This window comes from Carya illinoinensis, chromosome 1 (genome assembly GCF_018687715.1).
Source record: "Carya illinoinensis cultivar Pawnee chromosome 1, C.illinoinensisPawnee_v1, whole genome shotgun sequence".
In the NCBI taxonomy this organism is placed as follows: domain Eukaryota; kingdom Viridiplantae; phylum Streptophyta; class Magnoliopsida; order Fagales; family Juglandaceae; genus Carya; species Carya illinoinensis.
Genome location: NC_056752.1, coordinates 57,206,839 through 57,233,726, shown reverse-complemented (window position 1 = coordinate 57,233,726; position 26,888 = coordinate 57,206,839). Strand labels below are relative to the sequence as shown.

The following is a 26,888-nucleotide window of genomic DNA, read 5'->3' as shown; positions in this document are numbered from 1 at the left end:
ACACCCTCCTCTTTGATGAAGGCTAGTAAGAAGGTGGGGATGGGTTTTTTTCTAGAGAGGAGTTAGACCTTCTCTTTCATATTTACCAAGATAGATAAATGTGATATTCTCACTTTTGTTTTGATGATTTTAACACGATTTAGCATGTTTTTTATAAGTTCAAGATTTAGCATATGGGGAAATTAGATATAGTGCATCATTATTTTAATGGAGTTGTTTAAAATTGTGTTTTATGGTGATTTATGGTTGGCAGCAAGTTGAAGTCAAGATTTATTGGTTGTACTCTTTTCTATTGAGTATATTTACAGGTATTCTTGGTTAGGTGACTGTCTAAAAGTTAAGGTTGATAGAGACCGTGCCTGCATTGTATATCCAGCTTAACACGCACTTACACTTTCCTTCATGTGTAGACTTGTTCATAATTGAAAAAAATGCGCAATCCTTATTATATCAAATAGGAGGATTATGGAAAAGGCCTTTGCGACGATGGACTTTTTTGCTTTGTTGGTTCCAAAAACTTACGCTTAATGAAAATGGGCAAAATATGTCTATCAGGCTTACCATTCTAACATGCATACTTGATAAGAGTGATTTGAAACCAAAGAGTAGTTATCAGTCAGCACCGCAAGCTAAAAATAGACTTGTAATTTTTCAAGTACAAAAGATCATTATGGAAACTCGTCAGATTTTATATATTTCTAACCATCCAACCATGCTAAGTGAAATTGCTATATTGCCAACTGGCTGCTGGTATTGCTGCATTTATCCACGCCAATCATGTTTAGCATGCGTTCTATGACATCTGCTTGTACGTACCTACTAATGTTGTATTTTACCCCTAAGCTGTAAATTTTTTTACTGGCAGCCTCTTGGACATTTTGGTTTTTGTTCTGGTAGGAGAAACATTTATCAAATTAATCTTATGTTCAGTTGTGAAATATTCGAAGTGGAAAAAGGAAAAGGTTCATGATATTCCTTTGAGGAGAAAAAGTGAAATCTAAATCCAAAATGGAATTTTTGTGATATATGTTGTTTCCAATGTAAAATGGGAGCCTTGTGCATAATGGTGCCACCAAACTGCAAATCTTCCTCACTGCAATTGTAGAGCCAAGTTGCTGCAACTACCTCCACAATGGCTTCCCATCTACTCCTTGCCCTCCAAATAATCACTACCTCTCCCCAGGAAGCTATTTTCACCAACTATATAAGTTCATTGCTATCAGTAGTATGCATCAATCCTGTCATTTATTTGCTCCCACATGCACCATGGTGCAATAATTTTTTTTTTGATGGGTAAAGTCCAAGTACACAGGGATTATACATGAGAATAACCTAATTCGAGTTTACAATCGAAAAAAGATCATGGACATTTAGCACCATGGTGCAATAAATAGAACCATACTTGTTGTGAAACATCTATAAAGCAAAGTACCATTTTTCAGTTTATTTGGTGCTGGATATGCTCTGGCATAATGGTTTAATTGACTTAAATGGATTCTTCTAGAGTTGTTTTGAAATTGTTGTTAATTTGTATACGCAGGCCTTTTGCATAACAGGCATGCATGCCAGTTGTTTCTGGTCTTTGTCTAATAGAAGTCAATATTCCATTTAACAATTTAATGCCTGGCCTCTGTTTTTTCCCTCTCCTCATCTACCATCATAATCTTTTTCTGTAGTCTTTTATTCTTTGCATAACCAGTGTCTCATTTTGCTTTTTTGACACTTTACTTCTCAGGAACACGAAAGCACAACCGCAGGATTAATGCTTGGCCTGGCAGCTTCGTATAGGGGGACAATGCAACCAGCAATATCAAAGGTAAAGCATGTACTCTTTTTCTTTTTTTATTTTTTATTTTTTATTTATTTTTTTAAATGTTGGGGAACCTCTCCAAGCCAGGGCCCCTTCAGACCTGCCCCTGTAGAGTAAACTCCAGTCCCGTGCATCGCATCCTTGAAAGTTTCCCTACACGGAACTTGTTAAATCATTGGCTTTTCACCAGGGGATGTGGTCTCAAAGGATGGTTTGCACCTATGAGAAGTTAAACCTTGGACCTTGAAGGGAGTGATACCCCAAGACCAAGGCCTTCTCCACTTGGGCCAACCCCTTGGGGTTTTTTATCTCCACCCTTGCCTTATCATACCGATCTCTTGTTTAGCAAATTCAATTTGACAGGCTGATGTTCCCAATGATATTTGTTCCCTTTTCCTCACCATCTATTTGTTGCATGGAGAATATGTTTTCCTATTTTTATGATGGCAAATTTTTATTTATTTGTATATTTTAATTTACCTATTTATTTATAAGACCATGTTTGTTTTGTTTTATTTAGTGGAATGATGTTAAACACAGAATGCTATAATGGAGACCATTTTCTACTGGCTATTATTCTCATCTTTCCTTTATGTGCTCTGTGTTTGTTGTGAATACTCAGTTCCTAATTGATGAAAGGATTTTTAAAAGGTTCATGCATAAAACTGAGGTTTTGTCATTTGCAGCTGCCAATGAACATCATATCATATCATGTCACATCACAACACATCAATCTTACTTAAAGATATCCAATTAAATCTGTTTGAGTAGAAATTAGATGTGGATATATAATTTCTGTAGTTTAATGGTTCTAGATATTCTTGTTCCTGGTTTTTTCCTCACTCATATATCCTTTGCGAATAATTAAAGCTGAATTTTGGCATTATCCTGTGGCAGTCTCTTTATTTTCATATACCTGCTCAACATCCATCTTCATATCCAGAGTTGGAGTTCCCAACCCTCCTGCAGGTATGCATCATGAGCTGTTGTCTTTAGATAGTCCCTAAATTGGCATATAAGTTTATCTTTTTAGGATACTGTTTTATCCTAGTCTTGATTTGCTTGTGTTGCATCCATTTCCTGCACAGGAATGCCCAAGTTCACCTTTGTGCCAAAACATTCCTTCTGCATAGACACTCAATTTAATATTTGCATGATTAACTTTCTTTTCATATTTTATAATATGTTTACCTACAACTTCCAAATTGCTTTTGCATGATGCACCTGATGCTTTGTCTCTTAGATATCTGAATTGAATGATAATTTGTTCGCCAGATTTTGATATTTACCTTGCAATCTTTTGTTGATGGTCCAGTCAGCGGCTTTAATGTCAGTTGGGCTTCTTTATGAAGGATCAGCGCACCCACAAACAATGCAAATTCTATTGGTACCCTTTTTCCCCTTTTCATTGCTAAACTAATAGAATCTTCATTGCTGTGCTAATAGAATCATCTTGATTTTTGATAACTTTTTGGTCAAAATATGATTTTTGTCCCCAACTATGTGTCAGATCCCGACCTTGTGAACTCCAATTGTTTCAATTTGGTCCTTAAAAGTTCTAAATGCCTCTTTCCCAATTTTACCATCACTATGCAAACAATAGTTGTTGATTTGACACGTGTTTTCTGTGCACATGTTTATACTACTGAAATGGCAAGTTAGGCTCCATGCTTCTCTCACAAAATTAGAATATGTCAAGGCAAGTGAATTTGATATTAAAAGAAGAGTAACATAAATACCAAACAGTTAGGTGTTTATGCGGTGTACCTTCATTTTTTGAAAAAATTTTGTGGGACCAAAATGTTACGGACTACAAACTGCCATGCATACATAGAATGTCTGCCACATAACAATATTGCAAATGGTAATAGTCACTGTGAGGTAGGGTAAGGATGATATTAAGGTGTTTTAAAACTTGGGGACAAAATTTAAATAATCAATAGGTCATGAATGATATTGGAATATGACACGTCTATAGACCAATATTTTTAATGAAAATGTCTCCGGACTTATATTCTATTCTGATCTAGTTCTTTTATTTTTTATTTTTTTTACATATTTGCTTTTAAATCATCACCGTAATATGAAAAAGTAATGCTATATACAGTTGTGGAGTGTGCAAGCACCGCGCAATCGTTTTGAAAAAGAGTGGGATCTACTATTAAAAAATTATTATTATTTTTCATGTGAGTCTTGTATTTACTCATTTTTTTCAAAGAGATGGTGCAGCGCTTGCGCACTTCACGACTGCAAATATCATCTATCTTTATCATATGGGTGAATGAGTTGACTGCGTTTGGAAGATGGTGCCTCTATGTTTAATGTGGTGTACTTAGAACAAAAGGAATGGCCGTCATTTTGATAATAGGGAACATTTAATGGTATGGTTCAAAGACTTTCTTTCATACATTGTTAGTTTGGGCTTCGGCTATTGTATTGAATGGGATTAGTTTTAATGACTTTTATGCTGCTTTTCACAGCGCTTAGCTTGTAATTAGGTTTATCTTGTGTATACTTCCTGTGTACCTTGGCCATGCCTAATTATTTGGATTACTATATCCTTCTTACTTAAAAAAAAAGTTGACTGTGTTTGGTACTTGTGTTGGGAATTTGGATAGCAAGAGGAAGCTTCTTTTGAAAGAGTTGAGAGGTTTGGATGAGAAGGAGATGCAAGGGGTGATATCGGGGGAGGACAGAATAAGAAAAATAGGGGTGGTTTCTGAACTGGAAAATATAGCGTTAATGGAGGAAATTTGTGGAGGCAAAAATCTAGGGTGCTGTGGTTGAAGGAAGGAGATAGGTGCACTGCATTCTTTCATCAAATGGCGAACTCTCATAGAAGAAATAATGTGATTGAGGTTCAAGATGGGGACAGGCTTATCACGGATCAAGAAGACATTAAGGTTTACATAGTGAATTTTTATGAGCCAGCTGTTTTCAGAAGATTTTTCTTGGAGACCAAAACTGGACATACTTGGTTTCGACTCTATAGATCAGGTCGAAGCTGATTGGCTGGAGAGAGAGTTTGAAGAAGTACTTAATGTGGTTAAAGGTATGGATAGGGATAAGGCTTCGGGTCTGGATGGGTTTTCTTTGGAGTTTTTTCAAGCATGCTTGGACATTGTTAGAGAAGATATTCTGAAGGTGTTTGCTAAGTTTCATTAGTACATAAGGTTTGAGAAGAGTTTTAATGCGATTTTCATTGCACTTATTTCGAAAAAGGTAGGGGCTGTGGAGATGAGAGATTTTCAGCCTATTAGTTTGGTGAATGGAGTGCATAAAATCATTTCTAAGGTACTGGCCCACCGTTTGAGCAGGGTGATGGAGAGGATAATATATATATATATATATATATATTTTTTTTTTTGACGTCGGGGAACCTCTCCAAGACAGGGCCCTTTGGACCCACCCCTGCAGAATAAACCCCGGTCCCGTGCACCGCACCCTCGAAAGTTTCCCTACAGAGAGGATAATATAAAAATCACAAAACGCCTTTGTGAGGGGAAGACAGATTTTAGACTGTTTTAATTGCAAATGAATGCTTGGAGAGTAGGAACAAAATGAAGAAGCTGGTATTTTAATCAAATTGGACATGGAAAAGGCTTATGACCATTTGTGCTGGGACTTCCTTGATTATTTGCTGAGGAGATATGGTTTTGGTGATAAATGGTGTTTGTTGATGAAGCATTGTGCGTTGACTTCGAAATTTTCTATTTTGGTGAATGGAGAACCGGTTGGTTTCTTTAGTAGCTCACTTGGTTTGAGGCAAGGTGATCCCATCTTCCCCTTTACTTTTGTCATGATTATGGATGCCTCGAGTAGAATGATTGAGAAGGCCGTGGATTGTAATTTTCTGTGCAGCTTTGTGGTGGGTAATGAGGTCCGGAGTAATTTAAAGGTCTCACACTTATTGTTTGTTGATGATACTTCGATTTTTAGTGAGCCCGATTCAAACAATCTACGTGGTTTAAGAGCACTTTTGCTGTGTTTTGAAGCCATTTCGGGGTTGAGTTAATTTATTGAAATCTGAAGTCGTTCCTGTGGGTTCTGTTCAGAATTTTTCAGACTTGGCAAATATTTTGGGGTGCAGAATTTCTTCACTCCCTATGATGTACCTTGGGCTTCCTTTGGGGGCTTCTTATAAAGCTGTTAATATTTGGGATGAGGTGATTGAGAAAATTGAAAGGAGGTTGTTAGCTGGTTGGAAAATGATCTACTTGTCTAAGGGGGGAAGATTATTTCTTATTTCTTATCTCTTTTTCCGTTGCCGGCAAGGGTTGAAAGAAGAATTGAGAGTTTATTTTGGAATTTTTTTATGGGGTGGTGACGCGGGACAGAATTGAGATAATTTTGATGGCTAGTTCCAACGGATGATCAACACAGAGAAGATGAGATTCACCCAAAACAATTTTTTTTTTTTGACAATTATTGATTAATATTCAAATTTAAAATTATTTTATGAAACCCACAAGCCGGACTTAAATAGCTACAAAATTCGAAATTATGATGTTTTTTCTAAAAATGGAAAAATCTAAATTATTGTATGAGAAATAAATATATAAATAAACAAGAATTTTACCAAAAATTGGCCAAAATCGAAATAAAAATCACTTCAAAAACTTGAAACTAAATATTTATTAATTAGGAAAAAATGAGCATAAATATATTATTTGAGGAAAAATAACTAATATTGCCTTTAGTCCTAGGAAGATATTAAGCTTTTCCTTCCATATTTGTACAGATTCATTTTCTTAAGGTAGTACTTCAATGCAATCAATATAGAATCTAGACCTAGATATCCCATATCAATTTGGGTTTGCATCATTCTCATTGGATTTGAGAGAATTTGTCCTCGAATTTTAAACTTTCTTGTCTCGATCTTTTGGATGTTCAATTAGACCAATCTTTATTTTCATCTGTTGTATCGTCTCAATGATCATGGAAAAACTAAAATTGATTTGATTGGGTTGAAGTAAAATAATATTGAACATCTTATACTCCAAAATTAAGTTTCTTTTCCACATCTCAAATCCAGAAAAAATATTTTGCATGAGAATTTGAAAAAAAATCCTCAACTCCAAGAAAATCAACATAGTTAATTGTCTCAAAAGTTGTTTTATGATCTTCAAACTTCAAAACTTCACCACCATTTTCTTTTTCCAAAATTTCTATGTTTTCAATAAATATAGTTATCTCGTCCACTACGTTATCTTCATCAGGATATGTATTGTAGATTGGTATAGAGTTCCACCCCAAGGAAGAATGTCCATCCCCAAACTCTTCTTCCTCAGAGTAGTAAATCCATTCAACCTTATACAAGAAATCAACAAAACCTTCAGCTTGAGGAGTACTAGGAAATTCTGGTAACTCAGCTCTGAAACTGAGGTCCCCATGATGCTCCTCCCTACCATGGTACTCCCAAAATAGAGCACGCTTAAGATACGGGTTCTCAAAACTAGCATCGGAATCGTGATCTTCCATCTCACGATCACTAATATCTTGTACTGTTAGACACCGGGTTAGCTCTACAACCTGTCTCTGCAAATCCTCATTCATCACATCCTGAACTCTACGATCACGGTGCGAGACTTCCTCATTTGGAACCTGCCCACGATAACCACAATCACGACCACCAGCCGTGGAAACTGATGAGATATAACCTTAGGAAAGATGCTTAAGCTCTGATGCTGAACGTAATTTAGATTAATTCTAGCGGCTAGTTTCAATAGATGATCAAAACAGAGAAGACAAGAAATTCACCCTAAACACAGAGAAAACAACTATGAATAATATTGATTAATAGTAAAATTTGAAATTATTTTATGAGGCCCACAAGCCGGACTTATATAGCTGCAAAATTCGAAATTATGAAGATCTTTCTGAAAATGGAAAAATCTAAATATTGTATGAGAAAGAAATACATAAATAAACAAGAATCCTATAAAAAATTTGGTCAAAATCGAAATCAGTATCACTTCCAAACTTGAAACCAAATATTTACCAACAATGTAAGAATGAGCATGAACATATGATTTAAGGAAAAAAAACTAATATTGTAAATATATATGATTTGGGAGAAAATAACTGATATTATTTTGAAGTGGGGGAAAACAGTTGATTCCCCATATTAATTTGGGTTTGCACCATTCTCACCAGGTTGGAGAATGAGGTATCTAGGTCTAGATTCTACGTTGAATGCATTGAAATACTACCTTAAGAAGATGAATCTGTATAAATATGGAAGGAAAAACTTAATATCTTCCTTGGACTAAGGACAATATTAGTTTTTTTTTTCCTCAAATCATATATTTATGCTCATTTTTGCCTTAATAGTAAATATTTAGTTTCAAGTTTTGGAAGTGATTATGATTTCGATTTGGCCAAATTTTTGGTAGGATTCTTATTTATTTATGTATTTATTGGAAAAATCATCATAATTTCGAATTTTGTAGCTATTTAAGTCTGGCTTGTGGGCTTCATAAAATAATTTCGAATTTTACTATTAATCAATAATTTTTAGAATTGTTTTCCTTGTGTTTTGAGTGAATCTCATCTTCTCTGTGTCGATCATCTGTTGGAACTAGCCGCCGTAATTATCTCAATTCTGTCCAGCATCAGGTGGTAAAGGAGTTAAAAAAAAGTTCAATTTGGTTAGTTGGTAGAAGGTTTGTCAACCGATTGATTGTGGTGGGTAGGGGATAAAAAAATTCGAGATTGTTTAATAGAGCATTACTTGGGAAATGGCTTCGGAGATACCACTTGGAAAGTAATGCCTTTGGAAAAATGTTATTGATGTAAAATATGGGAGTTTGTGGGGAGGTTGGTGTTCTAAAGATACTAGAGGTGCGTATGGGGTGAGTTTGTGGAAGTTCATTAGAAAAGGATGGGGGGTATTTTCAAATCATATTAGATTGAAGGTGGGAGATGGGAAGAGGATACTTTTCTGGCATGACTTGTGGTGTGGGGATTCTTCACTTAAGCTGGACTTTCCCTCTCTCTCTTCAAAGTTGCTAGGGATCAAAATGCAGCAGTAGGAAATTCTTTTTGTTGCATTGACAATAATATTCAGTAGAATGTTATCTTTATCAGGGATGTTAATGACTGGGAAGTGGATGATGTTAAGGCTTTTCTAGAAAGACTTTATAGTTCAAAGTTGATGCTAGGTAGGGAGGGCAGCATGCTGTGGATTCCTGCAGGAAATTCTAAGTTCTCAGTCTCCTCTTTTTACAGAATATTAACCAGTCACAAGAGTTGTGAATTTCCCTGGAAAAACATATGGAAAGTGAAAGTTCCTTCTAAGGTTGCTTTTTTCTGTTGGGTGGTATCCTTGGGCAAAGTGTTGACAACTGAAAATCTTAGAAGGAGAGGTATGTACATTGCTGATTGGTGTTCACGTGCAAGAAGGATGGGGAATCTGTTAATCACCTCTTTCTTCATTGCGAAGTGGCCAGGTTCTTGTGGAATGACGTTTTGAATCAGACTGGTTTACTTTGGGTAATGCCCAAAGAAGTGATGGATTTATTGGTAGGGTGGAAGGGATTGAAGGGTAGTAAGAATGCTGTTCTTGTTTGGAAGATGATTCCTTCTTGTCTCATATGGTGCCTATGGCTTGAAAGGAATGGGAGATGCTTCGAAGACAAAGAACGTTCATTGGGAGAAGTTAGGGATTTTTTCTCTAGTACTTTGAGTTTGTGGGCTAAAACTTTTGTAATGGAAGATAATTTCCTGAATCTTTTTTAGTTTTCCTTTCGTTTTTGGAAAGTAGTAGGTATTTTCTTTGTATACGTCCTGTGTACTTAGGCTTATGCCTATTTCTTGGGAATAAAATCTTTTATTGCTCATCATTTTTTTTTTTTTTTTTTTTTTATTTTTGCTTTTTTCCCCTATTTGCCTTTCTCCATCTACTTGTGTCTTTATTTTTTTGATAGGTAAAATTAGGTTCTATTTGTTCTAGTGAATAGGCAAGCCCAAGTACATAGGAAGCACCTTGCTCCTTGCTCCTACATACACGCTTCCAAGGAAAAGGATTAAGGTTATGATGTGTCAAAACCTTGTACAAAGATCGGACAGCGAACTTCGTACTTTTGCCTGTGTCTTTCTTATTGTATACACATTCTTTCTTGAAACCTATCTAGTACTTTTTTTAGAATTTTTCTATCGATTAATCATAGTATACTCTGCTCAGTACCACTTTAGTTGAGTGGGTTTAACTTAGAAATGAAATATGTGCTTTGTATTATGAGAACTGCAGCCATTAAAACTGCAAATTTACGTATCTGTTTTTTCTTCTTTAGATCAATGTGGCAGCCTAATATCAAGATAATTTCATAAAGTATTCTTGGGATAAAAATATACTAAAGACTATGCTGACTACCAGATATGTATACACATAATTCCCTGATATTATTTATTAGTCTGTATGCTCTGGCCAGGTAAATATCTGCAACCAGTAAGGATTGGTTTTAAAATTGTCCTCTGTGATTTATATATTTAATTCTTTCTTCAGTTAACTTCAAGTTAACCTTGTATGTTCTATTATTTATTTTTACAGGGTGAAATTGGTCGTAGAAGTGGAGGTGATAATGTACTTGAAAGGGAGGGTTATGCTGTTTCAGCAGGATTTTCATTGGGTCTTGTTGCACTGGGTATGAGTAGTGGGCACTACTATTACTGGAATGTTGTGAATCTTGGTCTTGGCTAACTATGTTCTGTTTGCTGAAGGCCGGGGTGAAGATGCACTTGGTTGCAAAGACACAATGGTTGATCGACTGTTCCACTACATTGGTGTCAAAGAAGCTCGTAATGTATGCTGTTGCATCTATGTTTTATTTTTCAGCCCTTGCAGATAATATGAATTCGTATTATTGATTTTTTTTTTGATAAGTAATATTAAATTTTATTGATATAAAGAAAGGTGTAAGCTAGGTACACCGTGTACTATTGAATTTTAATGTAAATGCTCTCACTCTATTCGATTGATCATACTTGTAATTTGAAGTAGTTTTTTTTTGGTTTATTCTTCATCAGGAGCGATCCCCTTTCTTGGCTTTATCAGCAGAGGAACAAAGTCGTGGTGCTCCACAGGTTGGGTTTTCACTCTTTTAATAATGTGAACATTTTGTTTGTCATGAACATATTTGTATATTTGTGTTTTCCCTTGCAACTATTTTGGACATTTCTTTTTATGCTGATGTTGTCTTGTAGATGATGGATGGAACAGTGGTCAATATTGATGTGACAGCACCTGGAGCTACAATTGCTCTAGCTTTAATGTTTTTAAAGGTAATTTTTCTGCAAAGAAGATAACAATTTAATTTGTATGAACTTTCAATGACAAGGGCATCAGTAGGTGACCAAACGTTTCCATTGTCATGTATGAATACTTTCACATGTTGCCCATGTTTATAACAGACTGAATCAGAGGCAATTGTGTCAAAGCTTTCTATACCACATACGCAGTTTGACTTACAATATGTGAGGCCGGATTTCATAATGCTTCGTGTCATTGCTCGGAATTTGATAATGTGGAGCAGGTAGAGCTAGACTGATGAGCCATTCCAGTAACTGAACTTGTGACCATTTTTAGCTACTCTTTAGATATGATATGGTAAACTCTTTTCTTGTAGGATTCATCCTTCTAAAGATTGGATTCAGTCCCAAATTCCTGTAATTGTCAAAAATGGCGTCATAGGCCTCACGGTTGATGCCAGCGATTTTGATGATATGGAAGCAGAAGCATTTGTCCAGGCTTATGTTAATATTGTTGCTGGAGCATGTATTTCTCTTGGTAAGCTTTTATATCCCTTGATTGCATGAAATACAACTTCTATCATGAGTTTGCATTTAATTTTTCCAAAGATAACATTTTGGGACTATAGTCACCAAATTGTAAAATTATTGTGAACAGTTGGTGTGTTGTTTGAAAGAATCAGCATGATATAGTGGAAAGATTTTGTAAGAACTCAGAAGACTTAACAAGTTCATGAAAGGTCTGCCCATGAAGATATGCTGTGAGGATCTTTGATTTTGGGGCTCTTGCAGCTATGTGAAATATTATGGCAGAAGAACAATTAAGAATAATTTTGCATAAAAGCATGTTTTCTATGGTTCAGCTTAATGCCCCACTATTCAAGTGTGGGAGTTAAGATATGGAAAAACATGACTTTGAATGGAAAAGATCATAGTTACATATTCTCGAATGATGCAGTTTAGATATAAGATTTGACTCTACAGAGGCAGCAAACATCGCAGAAATTGAATCTGTCTCACAGAGACAACTCTTCCCAAATCTTAAAAAAATTCACTATAAAGTTACAGGGAATGAAGAAAAATCTCAAGAGCGAATTTTGATGTGGAGTAAAATCAGAAAATAATAAAATTTTTTTCCCAAAAGAAACCCCAAGTGTTTTAATTACATAAAGCCAAATATAATTAACTAGTAAAGTCGAAGTTCTAGAAAAACAAAACTGAATCAGGCAAGTTTGCTCAACCGAGGTGTCATCGCATACTTGTGAACTGGAATTGCATATCTTGCTCGATTGCGCCTTGAGCGAAGGTTGAGCGAACTCTTGGGTTGTGGTATCGCTTGAACACATGTAAAGGTTGAGTGAACTCTCTATTTAAGCTCACTCAACCATGAAAAGAGCGAAGGTTGAACAAACTCTCTATCTAAGCCTTCTTTCCTCCCTCGTGCATTTTTCTTTCTCTTCAAGCCCTTTTCACCACCTTCAAGCCCTTCCATATACTTATGGCAATGAGATATATGCTACCAAGTTCCAATGAAACCATTTAAGTGGACTCTTTAAAATGAATCTGGCTCTGTTAACTCAACTAGGCAGTAACCCCAACAGGGGCCATTGATTTGTTTAAAACCAAGCAGGCTACTCCCTGAACTTGTTTGTGAGATCTTAATATTCATATACTATACTGTACTCATTGAGTAGTTTTAACTAACTTGTTATAAATCTGACGTCATGAAATTAATTTAATCAGGGCTCCGTTCTTGCCCGCAACAAAAGCTTGGATTGCAAATCCTTTGTCAGACAATCTATCAAAGCAGAAAACGAATTTTCTTTTAAAAATTTTTTTAGAGTCTCTTTTTTGTTGGTGATTGAGAGCAGTAATTGTGATGATAAAGTTGTTTATCAAAGTTCCTAACTTTCTCAAGTAAACCTCATAGGAAAATTACAAAGTTTATGTGTAATCATGGTCATTTGTTTCCTGAAGTGGCCGTCCTGTAAGAGATCTGAAGTTTTGGGGCATCTTTCGAGGACTGTACTAGACTTTAGTAGCTCTTATACTGTTTAAGGTCTTCCTTGTGCTGACTTCCATTGGACCCATTCCTTTCTTGTGTTGGAATATCTTTTGGCAATCCATGTACAGGTTGCCTCCTGAGGATATTGACTTATTGTTCATTATGAGTTACTTTTAGTTTAATCTTTTCATTGTTTTCTTTTATTTGCTTCCTTGGGGATCATCTTGCAGCAAATTAATAGAAGCTAAACTTAGACCTGTTGTTGTTATCTTTAGCTTTAAGTTTGTTTTCTTTATGGGCAGGGTTGAGATTTGCTGGCACAAAGAATGGAGATGCACAGGAGTTACTTTATGAATATGCTATGTACTTCCTTAATGAGGTCTGATATTAAGTTTGAGGCACCTCAATTTCAACTTAAATTTATCCGTCTATTTACAAGTGAATGTTCTTAATATTTATAGATCAAGCCTGTTTCTGCTACAAGTGGAAATATATTCCCAAAGGGATTGTCTCACTACATTGATCGGGGCACATTGGAGACGTGCCTTCACCTCATTGTTCTTTCCCTCTCTGTGGTAAATTGAACTACTGTTTGTTTTTAAATTTTACCATCACCGTCATTTTGCTGTTTTATGCCCTGAAAATAATAATTTTGGCTAAAATCCCTTGTCCAAATGTTCTGAGGGTGCAGGTTATGGCTGGTTCTGGACATCTACAAACCTTTCGATTATTAAGATTTCTCCGCAGCAGGAATCCTGCTGATGGGCATGCTAATTATGGTATTCAGATGGCGGTAAGCTTTGTTTTGTACATCAGATCTCACATTGCCTCTAGGGACTGTATATTCGTTGTTTTACCATATTCTGTGAGCTCTCACCCATGGATCGATTTATCATGGGCTTGTCATGATACTTCTAAAAGATGTTGAAAAACCAGCAAAATTTTATGGATAAGAAAAATTCTTTTGATGCATTACACGAACTTCAAAACATCTGCCAATAAACGTGTCACAAGAAAACAAAAAGGATAAAGCCAAGTGAAATTGTTCGATCTAGGAAAATGGATTATGAGAAAACTAAAAGGATAAAGCCAAGTGAAATTGTTCGATCTAGGAAAATGGATTATGAGAAAACTAAAAGGGATAAAACCAAGTGAAATTGTTCGATCTAGGAAAATGGATTATGCAATCCCCCAAGTGGGTTGTAAGATGTTTCCCTTTGTTTCAACCATGTGTCACAAGATATTAATCATGCTTGCACTGCCTTGTGAATTAATTACAAAGCCAATGATAACCGGGTGACCTAGCCTAAAACCTTTTTTTTTCATAATTCCGCGCCCCGCCGCCCCCCCCCCCCCCCCCCCCCCCCCCCCCCTCTCCCAAAGTGTAAATCCGGTTCCACCGCTGCAAGGGTCTTACTTTTCTGCTCCACTTCCATCTTATTACTTGAAGAACTGATTGTCATGTGAAAATCTTATAAAATCTTTTATGTGTCATTTGTGGAAGATTCTCTAGATTTTTCAGTTTTCAAATAATATGGAAAGCATCAGATACCTGTTTGGATCAATGTTGATCTAAATATATATATTTACCTTGGTGTTTTGGGGTGAATTTTGCATTTAGGTGGGCATCTTTCTCGATGATGACACCATGTCAAATCTTTTCATTCTAAGTTGAGAGATCATTTCTGCATTTGAACACTCATTTTAAACTTTGCATGACCCAGGTTAGCTTAGCCATTGGTTTCTTGTTTCTTGGGGGAGGAATGCGAACATTTTCCACTAGCAACAGTTCTATTGCTGCTTTACTGATCACTCTGTATCCACGCTTGCCTACTGGACCAAATGACAATCGATGCCACCTCCAGGTATAATTAGGTCTTGAACTGTTTATTTATGGATCAGGACTATATGATAGAAGAGATTATGCAAATAAATTGGGAACAGTTCAAAGCTCAACAAAAGCATGGCAAAAATTTTAATTGGCTTTGGATGCTGCATTGATCCCATTTCATACTAATAAGCTCATGAGAAGTGTTCTTAAAAGTGGATTGGCTGGTTAAACTACCTTAATGGGGTACCGCCTAAGTTCCTGTCCATACCCCTGAGGCCATTTCTGTGATAAAAACCATCCAGAATTGAAAATTTGGTCAAGGTCAGCCATCAACCAGTCAACTTGGTATGATTTTTAAGAACTGCTAGTTCTTGCAATGTAGTTTTTACTTTTAAAATATATTATATTTTCATATATGGAAATTTGAACCTAAGTCCTAATAGTTGGTATCAAGATACTTGCTACAAAGCCCAAATTTATTGCATCTGTGATTTATGATGGATGGCTTGGTGCTTCTCCCCTTCCTCCTTTATCCGATTGTTACTGCTCTTTGTTTTTCTGAAGAAAGTGTATTTCCAGGCATTTCGGCATTTGTATGTCCTTGCTACAGAGGCTCGCTGGATCCAGACAGTTGACGTTGATACTGGTCTACCGGTGTATGCCCCTCTTGAAGTTACTACTAGGGAAACTGAACATTATGCAGAAACAAGTTTTTGTGAGGTTACCCCTTGTCTTCTGCCAGAACGTGCTGTTGTAAGTTTCATAATTTCAAGGATATGCATAATTCCTCATCTTCCCCTTCGATGCTTTCTCTCAATTAAAATTGGAATCTTCTGGGGGCACTGCTGGCCTTGCATGAACCAATTCATTATGCGGACCACACTTTCCTTCATAAAGCGTACTGGAGCTATTATGGGCCTTTTTTCTTTTGGCACACACCTTATTGTTTCCTTTGCCTTCCATTTCCCATGATTGATGGAGTATAGAACCTGTCTTCTCAGCTAAGTTCATTGTGCTAGAGAGTTATTCCATGACTAATGGATTATCTGATATGTTGCTTGCAGTTGAAGACAATACGTGTTTGTGGCCCTCGGTACTGGCCGCAAGTAATAGAGCTTTACCCTGAAGGTATATAATGCCACACCTTTCTATTTTTTTTTTTTCAATTTAATTTTTAACAGATAAATCACTATTATCCTTCCGTTATTTTGTTTCAATTCAAGATGCTTCAAATGGAATAATTTTTAGTGTTGGACAGATAAATCTTGGTGGACTTTCTGGGACAAGAATAACCCATTTAATTCTGGTGTCCTGTATATCAAACGGAAGGTCGGAGCTTGTTCATATGTTGATGATCCTGTGGGCTGTCAGTCTCTGCTGTCACGAGCAATGCACAAGGTTACTATTTTACCACAGTGACACTTTACTGCTTTATCTATAGTATCGTTGAGTGGATATCAAGTTTTCTTTGATCCAGGTATTTGGCTTAACAAGTTCTGCATCATGTGAATCAACTACTGTCCGTGGAAATGGACCTTGTACAGTTACAGTTGATCAGTTGGTCAGTACCTTCTCATCTGATCCTAGCTTAATCGCTTTTGCACAACTCTGCTGTGACCGTTCTTGGAATGACAGGCAAGTATATTTTTACTGACATCTTGTCTAAATGACCTTTTTTTTTTTTCATATTGAAGAACCCAATAATCTTTATTTATTTATTTTTTTAAAATTCACTCATTTTTTTTTTTTCCTTTCATATTCTAGATCTGGTTATGCATTAGACAATTCCAGGGTTATGGTCGGTCGTATGCTATTGTCTCATTATATTATTTTCTTATATAACGTGATTGTGAAGGGGTAACCATTTAAATATCAAAGTTTGGGAATTCTAGGCAATGAATTTTGTTCCAGTATGGTGTGTTTGAGCATAGACTTCATAGAATATTTAATGCTATATAAAGTGGTTCAGAACTGCAATTAATTGGTATTCCTTTTTATTTTCCAGTGGAAACACTTGGGGTTTCATTATAATTGGATAAGTATGAGAGGATTATTCAAAATGTTTAGTAACTTATTTGATAAAAAAATGAGCCCCAAATATAATAAATTAAGTATATTTTCAACAACATACATATAGAGTGGATTGATACTAGAGTTCAACAATGTATAAAAGAACTAACATTTCAGAACTTTGCAAACCGATGGATATTAAACATGTCAAAGTGTAAATAAATGAATACACTTATATGAAATACTTTTATAGTCGGTTGAGAAAATTTTATCGCGAATAGCCAAATCTGCTATTCATGATTCCATGGATAAAGTTGGAGTTAATTAATGTCAATTTCATACACTCAATGGAGTATATTGCTCTTGATGAAATATTACTGATAAAAAAAAATATTGCTCTTGATGGAAGGATTCATGTTTGTAACCCCCATGCTTAGGTTCTTTTAAGTATGAGCAAACCATCATTAAGATACTCCTAAAAATGTGCACTTGCTTAGCATGAATCAACCTTGTAATCATTAGAATAGTGATAACTTGCATATGGTGCTGCTACCTTTTCTTTTTCTCACCCTAAGCAGATGCATTTATTTTCTTGTTTATTCTCCTAATTGAACATCTTTGCAGGTCTGATGTTGATTTCCAGGAATTTTGTTTGCAAGTGTTATTTGAGTGCGTGAGCAAGGACAGACCAGCTCTTCTACAGGTAACTCAAATTTGGCAGCAATGAGCTATCTGTGCCTTTCAATTCAGTGAAATGTATGAATTTACAGGTCTATAATAAGTTTCTCTCTGATGGAACACATATAGCTGGTCTATGCTTGCTTCATCTTGTTAAATGCTTGTCAAATGTTGCATTTCTTGCTTTGCAGAAACTTCTTGTGTTTAATTTTCTGATATGGTGCAGGTTTATTTGTCATTATACACGACAATTGCATCTATGGCTGATCAGGTTACCAGTGGTACTGTTGTTTTTGGTGACTCACTCTTTATCTCTAGTCTAAAAGTAAGTTTCTAAACGTCTGGTAATTTGTTCATCTAGTTGTACCAAGTCATTTTTCGTAGAGATTTCTACCGGCATGTGCTGAAATAACTAGATTCATGCTTTAAGCAACCAAAATTGAACTGGTGGTTAAGACGATCCAATCTGAACAGTACCTGGCTAAGATTCTAGGTTTGGAAGTAAAATGAGAATTTTGAATTTGAAATAAAAGGTTAAAATATTATTTTTTAATATTATTATTATTTTGGGATTTGAAAAAGTTAATTTGTTTATTATATTTTGTGTGAGAATTTGGGAAAGTTGTAATGATGAGATGAGATGAGAATTTTGTATCTCATTTTACTTCCAAACCTGCCAGTTTGGTGTTTCTCAGATTTGGGTAGATAAAACCTAATTACAACTCAAATCCATTGAAAGTAATAATTATGAAAGACATTTTTTGTCATATATAATCTTGTATGATTACTAGTCTTTTCAACCCAATAAGTTGCATAAAACCATGAATATACTATCAGTGCTTGGATTTGCACTGACCCCATATATGATTTCTAATTGAAACCCACCACATCCATGCAGAGCATCGAAACATGTGTGGCCCCTACAACCCTTTCATTTATTTTTCATCCTGGATTTTTAGTAAAAATAGAATTTATTAATGACAAAAAAGGGTGCTACCTCAGTACACAAGAAGAATACAAGAGATCCACCTTAACTAGCAAAAGGAAAAAAGTGCTAAGAGTTTTTTAATCCTGAACTACAAGATTAGGGGTGTTAAATCGAGTTAATGGGTTGTGTTCGTGTCGTGTCAAGACATGTATATTATACTTTATGGGTCAATCCAAACACGAGCTGTTAAGCTTATCGTGTCAAAATTTCAAACCCTAACATGACCCATTAATATAATTGGTTGACACGACACAACCTATTTTGACCCATCAATGAATGGAAATGCTACTTAGCCCTCTCAAAGTTACCGCTTGAGTATTTTAATTTTTTTAATTTTATTTATTTTTACTTAGTGATTAAAGAAGTGATTTTTAGTGAATTTATATATTTTTTAATTTTTTAATGATTAAGAATTAAAAAAAATACTTAAAAGAAATTGATACAAAAAAAAAAAACATCTACAGATTTGTGCTAGCTGTAAAAGCTGGGCGGCCCGCTAGCACCACTCTTAATGAATACTACGAAATAGGTTAACATGACCCGACTCATTTCAATCCGTTTATGTAAATAGGTTGAACAAACTCGAAATTAACCCATTTGACCTTATTTAAGTTTAGCATAATTTTATATAAATGTTAAAATCACAATATCTATAAAAAATATAAATTTAACTACAAGTTCAAAATTACAATACAAACAATAAAAATATCGAAATTAAAATTCCAACAATTTTACTTTTAGGTATAAGGGTATAGTTGTAATTTTAACTTTCTTAACGGATCATAACGAGTCAAAATGGGTTGACTCGTTATCAATCCGTTAAGTAATCGTCTCTTAACCCCTTTTTAACTCAAATCCGTTAAAACTAAACCTAAACCCGCTATTATTGTGTTGTGTTCATGTGGGTTTAACAGGTCGTGTCACATATTGTCACCCTTATGTAACAATATTTACCCAAAATGTTTATGAGCTGTATGTCGGACTTGGTATTGGATGCCGGATTGTTACATTTAGGTCAACTGAAGCAGAGAATATTGGTGCCAGCTTTGGCTCATTTTCGCATGAAACTAGGGGATTTCTTTTCATCATTAAGTCAGCTTGTGTCAATGATCATATTAAATGGTTTCTTGTTAATTCAATATATTAACTTTTTTCTGGTCTTGTTCTTTATTGTTTTCTGTTAATAATATGGCTAGCTACCATGATTAGGAGAAAATGTGTGATGTTTTTTAATTTTTCATGGCATGAGAACGAGGTGAAGGGATATTCAATTGAGTTTATCGGTATGAGATAATAATTAGATGGCTATGGATACATGCGTCTGGATCAGGGTTGTACTCGTATCTCTAAGAAATGGATAACTGTGTTGGCCCTGCCGTTTGATAGATAAAAACATTGATGCGTGCTGATTGAATATGCTTAGTGGTTGATATTCGTTATTAATCTTCTTTTTTCTGTATTTAGTTTGCCCGGTTTTTATGATGTTGGATTTTAATCCCTAACATTATCAGGAAAATAATTTATAACTACCCATTTCTGCTTACAGCTTGCACTGACGTACACTGAAGCTTTGTTGAGTGGAAGATTGACCACTTCTAAAGGCGGCATTGTTCAATCTAAATTCATAGGGTCTCTCAGAAAACGGGTGGATGATCTCCTAAATTTTTCTCCAGAATTGAAGGAAGATTTGTGCAATTATTTGAACTCTGGTAGGTGGCCAATCGGGGGATCCCTGGGAGAGAATGGCTCAATACTTCTTTCATGGTACCTTCAGTGGTTTGGGGTACCAGCACCATCTGTGATCAATACAGCAGTCAAGAAAATCAAACCCAAGCTCATGTCACCTTCTATGATTCCCTTGTTGCGTTTGTTATTTCCAACCACTCACATCAATGCTATTGGTGAGATGGATAAGTTTTTGTCTTCCTGTAAGTCAGTAGCATGAGTCCTACATTATGTCTCATTAAAGAAACGGTATGTCTTGGTAATTTATTCTTGGTGTAGCTCTTTTCGTGTTTTAGAAGTTAGGCTTTGTAAATATGAAGGGTAGTGTATTCGGAATGTTACCAGAAAATTGTGTCTACATGGGGGTGGAAAATTGACAAGAAAACTACAAGACAGGTACGAGTATGTAACGTAAGATAAGAGGTATGAGTATGAACTAAGGCACCATCAAATTTTGCAACTGCTTCCCCATGAAAATATCCGTTGCATTTCCGTAGGTTTGGTGCCAAATGGAATTGACCCTTGAATCTTTGTAGCACTTCTAAGCAGATTGGTTACGAAAGACAGAAAGCAGTTGAAAAGGCGAGCTTCTTCGCTTCTATGATTTTACAACTACAATATACAGGTATTGATGTTTCTTCTTAAACGGAAGTATCATGTCCTAAAACAAACTTTCAGTGTTTTTTTCAGATTTTCAATTGATGGTATACGGATGTACGTTCAATGGCTGATATAGAAACAATAGCAAACGGGCACTTCGTAAATAAAAATGAAAAGCAATTGGGCCTTACATACAATTTCTGGTCATTTTATTTTCTTTTCAGAGTATGCATTGAATAATTCAGATGTGTATCAACTTATCTCCTTTTCTTGGCTTTTAGGCAACTATTGCCTACTTGGCAGAAATTTGGTATGTTTAGCTTCCCACCACTCTCAAATAGGCAGAGAACCCAAAAAATTCAATGGTTCGTCCCTAGAAACCAAGCTATAAGAAAGCTAAAGGAGGAAATTGAAGGAGAATTACATGAACTTACAAGGGAAACAAATAAATGATATGTAAGAGAACCAAAAATAAAATAAGAAGAAAATAACGAAACAAAAAATGAACTTGTATGTGTCAAGATTTGGAGATGATACGTGTGTAGAGGAATTCATTCCACGTGTCGGGCAATCCAGGAAGACACCAATGGATGCAGTCTGCATAGGTGGCCGGGTCAGCCTGTTGTTCGGGTGTTAGCATTTTGCCTTGACGGATGGTGTAGACCGAGGTATGTGCATCTTTCCTGTACTCGGAGAGTGTGGTGATGTTTATGAAGTGGACGGGCACTTTCATGGAGTGTGTCACATTGTTTGCAATAACGAGGAGTCTGCGGTCGGTGCCTACTCGCAATTTGGTCATGTTTAGAACTGGAGTGGTCTCCTTAGCACACTTTATGCCATCTGGATTGTTCCAATCCTCGCTCCTATTACAGTATGCACATTGATTAGTTCAACTCGTCATCTTTCAAAGTGGAAAAGCTCAATGTTGCTCAATTTCAATTTCAAGGATACAACGATGATTGGAGTCTTAGAAAGCTTTTAAAAAACAAAGAAGTAGTATTAGGAAGAAAAAAAAATCTAGTTGTAAGCATAATTGCACACTAATAAAATGTGATTGGTCAAAAAGTAGATTTTATTAAAAACAGTACTAATTTAAATTTTGAATATGAATGAATCAATATTAATACGTAGATTAATACGCGATTTTGCTTGTAAAAAATAAAATTCTAAGAAAGAATATGGTGGTTGAGCAACCAAAGATCCAAAAGGATATCTAGCCACCTGAAGTCAAATCATGCTTAGAGATAACAGGCCCACAATATCAACCACCGAGACTCACTTAATTCATTAATTAGAAAAGTTTGAATAGTTAAGCTCGCTTCAATCTATCAACAAGAAAAAGAAATTGAATGGAAAATCATATGATAAAGATAATTGAGCTGAAAAATTAATGGCGCAAATGTATTAATCTTATGTAATTTGATGGAAATTAATCATCTATAATTGTAACGCTTGAGAACTCAAAACTTTTATCGAAGTTTTGTTTTATCGTTTCGGCTCAAGGAAAGCATTTAAAAAAAAAAAATCAGAATTTAAACCCAGTAAAATCAATGGCGAATATAAATTTGAGGATAGGAGTATTAATACTTGATATGCAGAGGGGACATGCTGCTGAAGAATACGGTAGTTCGATTTGGATCTATATTTTCATCCACCCAGTTGGCCCATGTCTTCAAAACTCTCCCGTATGCTGTTGGCCGATCAATCTCATCGTATTCGGTGGACCCTTCATCGAACGATCCTCGTCTTTTCCATGAGATAAATAAACATCAATGATATTATTTAATTAAAATACAAATCCAATCATACAAAACAAGGAACAATGAGCTAAGAACTCACAGGACTTTCATAGCAAAAGTGTTCATCCACCATATATAGGTGTTAAAGACAAGGTAATCAACGCCCTTCCAATTAACGCCATGCTTCTTGATTGATTCAGGCATGATTATCCGATTCAATATGCTGTGCATATTTGGATCATCTGAATTTGACTCGACCAAAAATGGGGCCCAATAGAACTCCACCGTAGCATTATAGTCCTGCAAATTCACATGGAGAAGTCTTCCAAGTTCATAGCCCATTTCTGAAGCGATGCCCACCTTGCTTTCTAATATGCCAATTCTTAACCACCGCATACATTAACTAGCAAGCATGTCATGCATGAGCTATGAGACCCCCTCCTACCCATAGTCATTTGAAAATGCCGAGTGCATTGCCGACATGGAAAATCAAAACTTGGAAACTATGCTTTAAATAATTATTATGTCAATCAGGGTTAACAATAAAGTGAAAGGCACTGATGTTATAGGCACCCTTAAATCACGGCTATGATTAGTGATCATTAAAAAACCAAAAAGAAAATGCTTTGTATATTTTGTCTAATAAAAGGTTAGGGAAGGTAAGGACCCCTAGTGCATGTGTAATAGAGAGAGAGAGAGAGAGAGAGAGAGAGAGAGAGAGAGAGTTACCTCGATTCTGAAAATAGAAAGGGAGCCAGATTTGTTCAAGCTCTTCCTGCCAGGAGGAACAGCAGATTGAACCAGACAAACCATAGATTCCCACTGATTTCTATTTAACGAGTCTCCTACAAACATAAGTCTCTTTCCTCTTAGCTTCTCGAGGAGTAATCTAGCTTTGAACCTTTACACAAAACCATGAACACAAACATATAAATTAATGATCCCAGAAACAAAACAGAATAAGAAACAGCTCAAAATTTTTGAAGTCTCTGACTTTGGCAAAGAACAAGATCTTGGTTGCCATTTCCAATTCTGGTACAGAGAATCCTTTCTCCCATTCCTCATGCAAGTCACTTGCGCTGTCAGAAATTCACATTCATCTTCTTTGTACAAAGGATGGGTCGCGTTATCGAGAACCCACTGTCCTGTAAACAAGTCACAATCCGCTGGAGGCAATTCAACCTCTTCATCGTCGTCCTCGGCAACCTGCAATTCGATCTTTTGCTCCTCTTCCTTTGCCATAATCGATTTCAAATCCACCGGCTCTTGTTTTTCCTCGGAATTATTTTCCTGGGATTCTAGTTTAGTCCTCGACTTCATCGTAACTGACACTTCATTTTGAACACCCTTGTCTTCAGTTTCTTGAAGAGGGCTGGTTTGTTGGGATGGCTCTTCTTGTATTTCTTGTTGTTTAGTCCGCGAGAAAGGAAACTCCGCAATGGACTTCACGTCTTCATTGTACATGAAAACCCCGAAAAGGAATACCGAAAAGACCACAACGAGTGCAGAGAGGTTGTTGCTCTTGCGGCCTTTCATTGCTCCCGTTTCGGAGAACAGAGGTCCTTTCCGGCGAGGTGGCTGCATGGGAGAGAAATTGAGCAAGAGGGAAATGCTGTAGATGATGAGAGAGAGAGAGATAGAAATATAGAGAAAGAAATGAGCAACATGGAAGAGAAAGACAGACTTACATTGGTTGTACCAAGGCTTTGGCTTGTTAAATGGGGGTTTGGTGAGATGGTTGTCTTCAAGAAACTGGTTTTGCTTTTGGTGGAAGGAGAATTGTCTTTCTCAGCTTTTTTTTCCTTACATCCTTCACTAACTACTTCCATTTACAAACAATTGCACAGAGAGAGAGAGAGAGAGAAGTGATTTTAAAGCTTTCCCAAGTTGGTCCCAATCTCAGTCGGATGAAGGGTATGGTGGCGTTATGTGTCTTTGTTTTAGACAGTGAGTTATTATCTGCCTTTGGGACTCGAAGCTGAAGCCTGAACAGTGACAGATTTGAGATGCCAGAGATGGTCAACCCAAATGGACAACTGAACTGATCACAAGATGAAAGGATCCTAGTTTTGTTTCGGTTTGCAGCTGCTTCCCTTGTCTTCTGCATTTTTCTATACTTTTTATTTGAATTAATTTACCAAAAATGAGAAACGTAATGCTATATATAATTTAATAGTGTGCAAATCTTGCGTATTTTTCTTTAATATGATTCATAATTGAAAAATTAATATTTTTATATGAATCACATATTTTTTTTTTCAAAATAAGTATGCGAGATTTGTCTATTCTAAACCCGTAAATACTAGTTTTCAAATAAAAAATATGACAAATTATTCCTTGCTTACTTTTTTTCTCAAGAATATTTTTATTTAAAAAATACTATTAAAAATAACCGCTGATCATTTGATACCACGTCAACTTACTATAATTAAATAGAATGCTTTTAATTAATCATATTTTATAGGCCAAATTTATGTCTGAATGAAGCGCACGCTTCATTTCTTTTTCTTTCTTTCTTTTTTGTCCAATTTTTAACTCGGACTCCACATCTTGTTCATTACCCGAAACAGGATCACTTGTACTAGACCGAAGCCAAAACCTTCGATCGGAGACCCCAACTCCCACTTTTTTCCCCTTTCCTCTTGGTTTTGTCTGAACATTAAGGGAACGACTTTTATTAGTTTATTTCTGCTTTTCCAGGCTTTAAAAAGATTTTGCACTGGACTGTGGGCGACCCAGCAAGAACAATAAATAAAGGTAGGGCCCCATTCAAATGGTTGATTATATGGTAATGATAATTGTGATCGGTCTATTCACACTCACCTAATAGCTTTGCATGTCAATGTTTTAAGTTGGTGCAGTTTGATTATCTTCGTGTAAAAGTCGAAATGCCAAATAATAATCTCTTCTTTTTTGCTAAATTCATTCAGGTGATGCTCCTTTGTCTCAACAACTACACAACAGCAGTTGATGCATAATCAAGGGTCTGAATGATCTTAATCCTTCGTTTGAAAACCAAAACAAATCTGAATGATTAGTAGCTTTATGTTTGAGAAAAGTAAAGCCTAAGGAACCCCTGATTTTTCTGTCCGAGAACACCACCATCTTGTTTGTGTACTTGCTCACTTCTCTTCCTCTGGGCGTCAGCTTGAAGGTTGGAACATTGCTTTTTTTCCAAGCTAAGGTAAGCAGATGAAATCCCACAGAGAGAGAGAGAGAGAGAGAGAGAGAGAGAGAGAGAAATTTACAGTCACATGCCTGTTTCACAGCCAAAATAGGGGGGGAAAAAAAAACATCTTAACTTACTGTATACATTACTGCTAAGATATCAATCAGCGATTAAATTCACGTTTGACAAGTTAATAGTAAATTGACATGATATCAAAACACTAGTTAATGAGATAATTTTAAGATTAATGCGATACGAAATCAATAATCTTTTTATGTTTTACCGTCTCAAAATATATTTTTAGATATTTGAAAGGCATATACACAACGTAAAGTATTGATATTGATGTGATTTGTCAAATCAGTTATTTTATATTAAAAAAATTAATACAACTAATCATATGAATAGAATACGCAATAAATACGCAAAAATGACTGGATATAAAAAAATTTATTGCGATTTCACATGACAAAAAAGAAATAAAAACTTTTAAATAGAATGACAGATGTTATATTGCAATTATAATGATAAACATACAAAACCTTTCAATTATTTTTTATGACGGTTTTACATTTAGATAAAATAAACTTTGTTATTTTTGTTGAAGTGGCATCATAACCTGGATTATAAAATAATTGAACTTAAAAATAAAAAAGACACTTGCATTTTAGCCGGACTGTGTGTTTTGCTGGCCTTATTCGTAACATAAAGATTTAAAAGGCCCCAGATAAAAGGATCAATTTTGCCTCGAAATCCACGGGCACTACTGTGAAAATTCTCCAAGCCTAGCCTTCGTCATAGGCGAAGCAGAGCCGACTCAATCGAATGTGTAACTTTTTAGGGCCCATCCGTTTCAAGCACTCCAAACCTTAGATCCACCCGCCTATTGGAAGCCCAAGGGCATTGTACACAAATGTAAATAGATCGATTTCTTCAAGATATTGGATAGAATTTTCAAAATAAATCTTACGAACAATGCTACATATAATTGGAAAATTGTAAACATTGCGTAATCGTTTTAAAAAAGAGTGAAGTCCACGATTAAAAAATTAGTTTTCTTTTCATGTAGATTCCATATTAATTC

General features: G+C 35.7%; 2 protein-coding genes and 1 long non-coding RNA gene across 4 annotated transcripts in view; 2 read left to right on the top strand and 1 right to left on the bottom strand.

Moving 5' to 3' along the window:
- LOC122292171 (anaphase-promoting complex subunit 1) overlaps positions 1-20,756 on the top strand; it is a 35,883-nt gene extending 15,127 nt beyond the window's left edge. Inside the window, exons 18-37 of one of the 2 annotated variants that reach the window (XM_043100406.1) lie at positions 1,736-1,816; positions 2,708-2,779; positions 3,126-3,197; positions 10,362-10,455; positions 10,532-10,614; positions 10,838-10,894; positions 11,015-11,092; positions 11,222-11,343; positions 11,437-11,597; positions 13,367-13,443; positions 13,526-13,639; positions 13,756-13,857; positions 14,789-14,929; positions 15,475-15,648; positions 15,960-16,023; positions 16,154-16,293; positions 16,373-16,530; positions 17,530-17,608; positions 17,810-17,908; positions 20,118-20,756. In XM_043100406.1, coding sequence (XP_042956340.1) covers positions 1,736-1,816; positions 2,708-2,779; positions 3,126-3,197; positions 10,362-10,455; positions 10,532-10,614; positions 10,838-10,894; positions 11,015-11,092; positions 11,222-11,343; positions 11,437-11,597; positions 13,367-13,443; positions 13,526-13,639; positions 13,756-13,857; positions 14,789-14,929; positions 15,475-15,648; positions 15,960-16,023; positions 16,154-16,293; positions 16,373-16,530; positions 17,530-17,608; positions 17,810-17,908; positions 20,118-20,516 — 2,367 coding nt within the window. In that variant the 3' untranslated portion in view covers positions 20,517-20,756. Of the gene's footprint in view, positions 1-1,735; positions 1,817-2,707; positions 2,780-3,125; positions 3,198-10,361; positions 10,456-10,531; positions 10,615-10,837; positions 10,895-11,014; positions 11,093-11,221; positions 11,344-11,436; positions 11,598-13,366; positions 13,444-13,525; positions 13,640-13,755; positions 13,858-14,788; positions 14,930-15,474; positions 15,649-15,959; positions 16,024-16,143; positions 16,294-16,372; positions 16,531-17,529; positions 17,609-17,809; positions 17,909-20,117 lie in introns of those variants that run through there. The other variant, XM_043100412.1, reaches the window with a different exon arrangement.
- A 327-nt stretch (positions 20,757-21,083) lies between these two features.
- LOC122292183 (protein ESKIMO 1-like) lies at positions 21,084-24,608 on the bottom strand. The gene is made up of 6 exons (XM_043100425.1): positions 24,324-24,608; positions 23,630-24,213; positions 23,365-23,536; positions 22,736-22,935; positions 22,484-22,642; positions 21,084-21,759 (listed from the first exon to the last, which is right to left on the bottom strand). The coding sequence occupies exons 1-6, from the start codon at positions 24,462-24,464 to the stop codon at positions 21,414-21,416; spliced, it is 1,602 nt and encodes a 533-aa protein (XP_042956359.1). The 5' UTR covers positions 24,465-24,608; the 3' UTR covers positions 21,084-21,413.
- LOC122292192 lies at positions 24,594-25,978 on the top strand. The gene is made up of 3 exons (XR_006236855.1): positions 24,594-24,712; positions 25,336-25,392; positions 25,566-25,978. It is a non-coding gene; the product is annotated as an uncharacterized LOC122292192 (long non-coding RNA).
- The last annotated feature ends 910 nt before the right edge of the window (positions 25,979-26,888 follow it).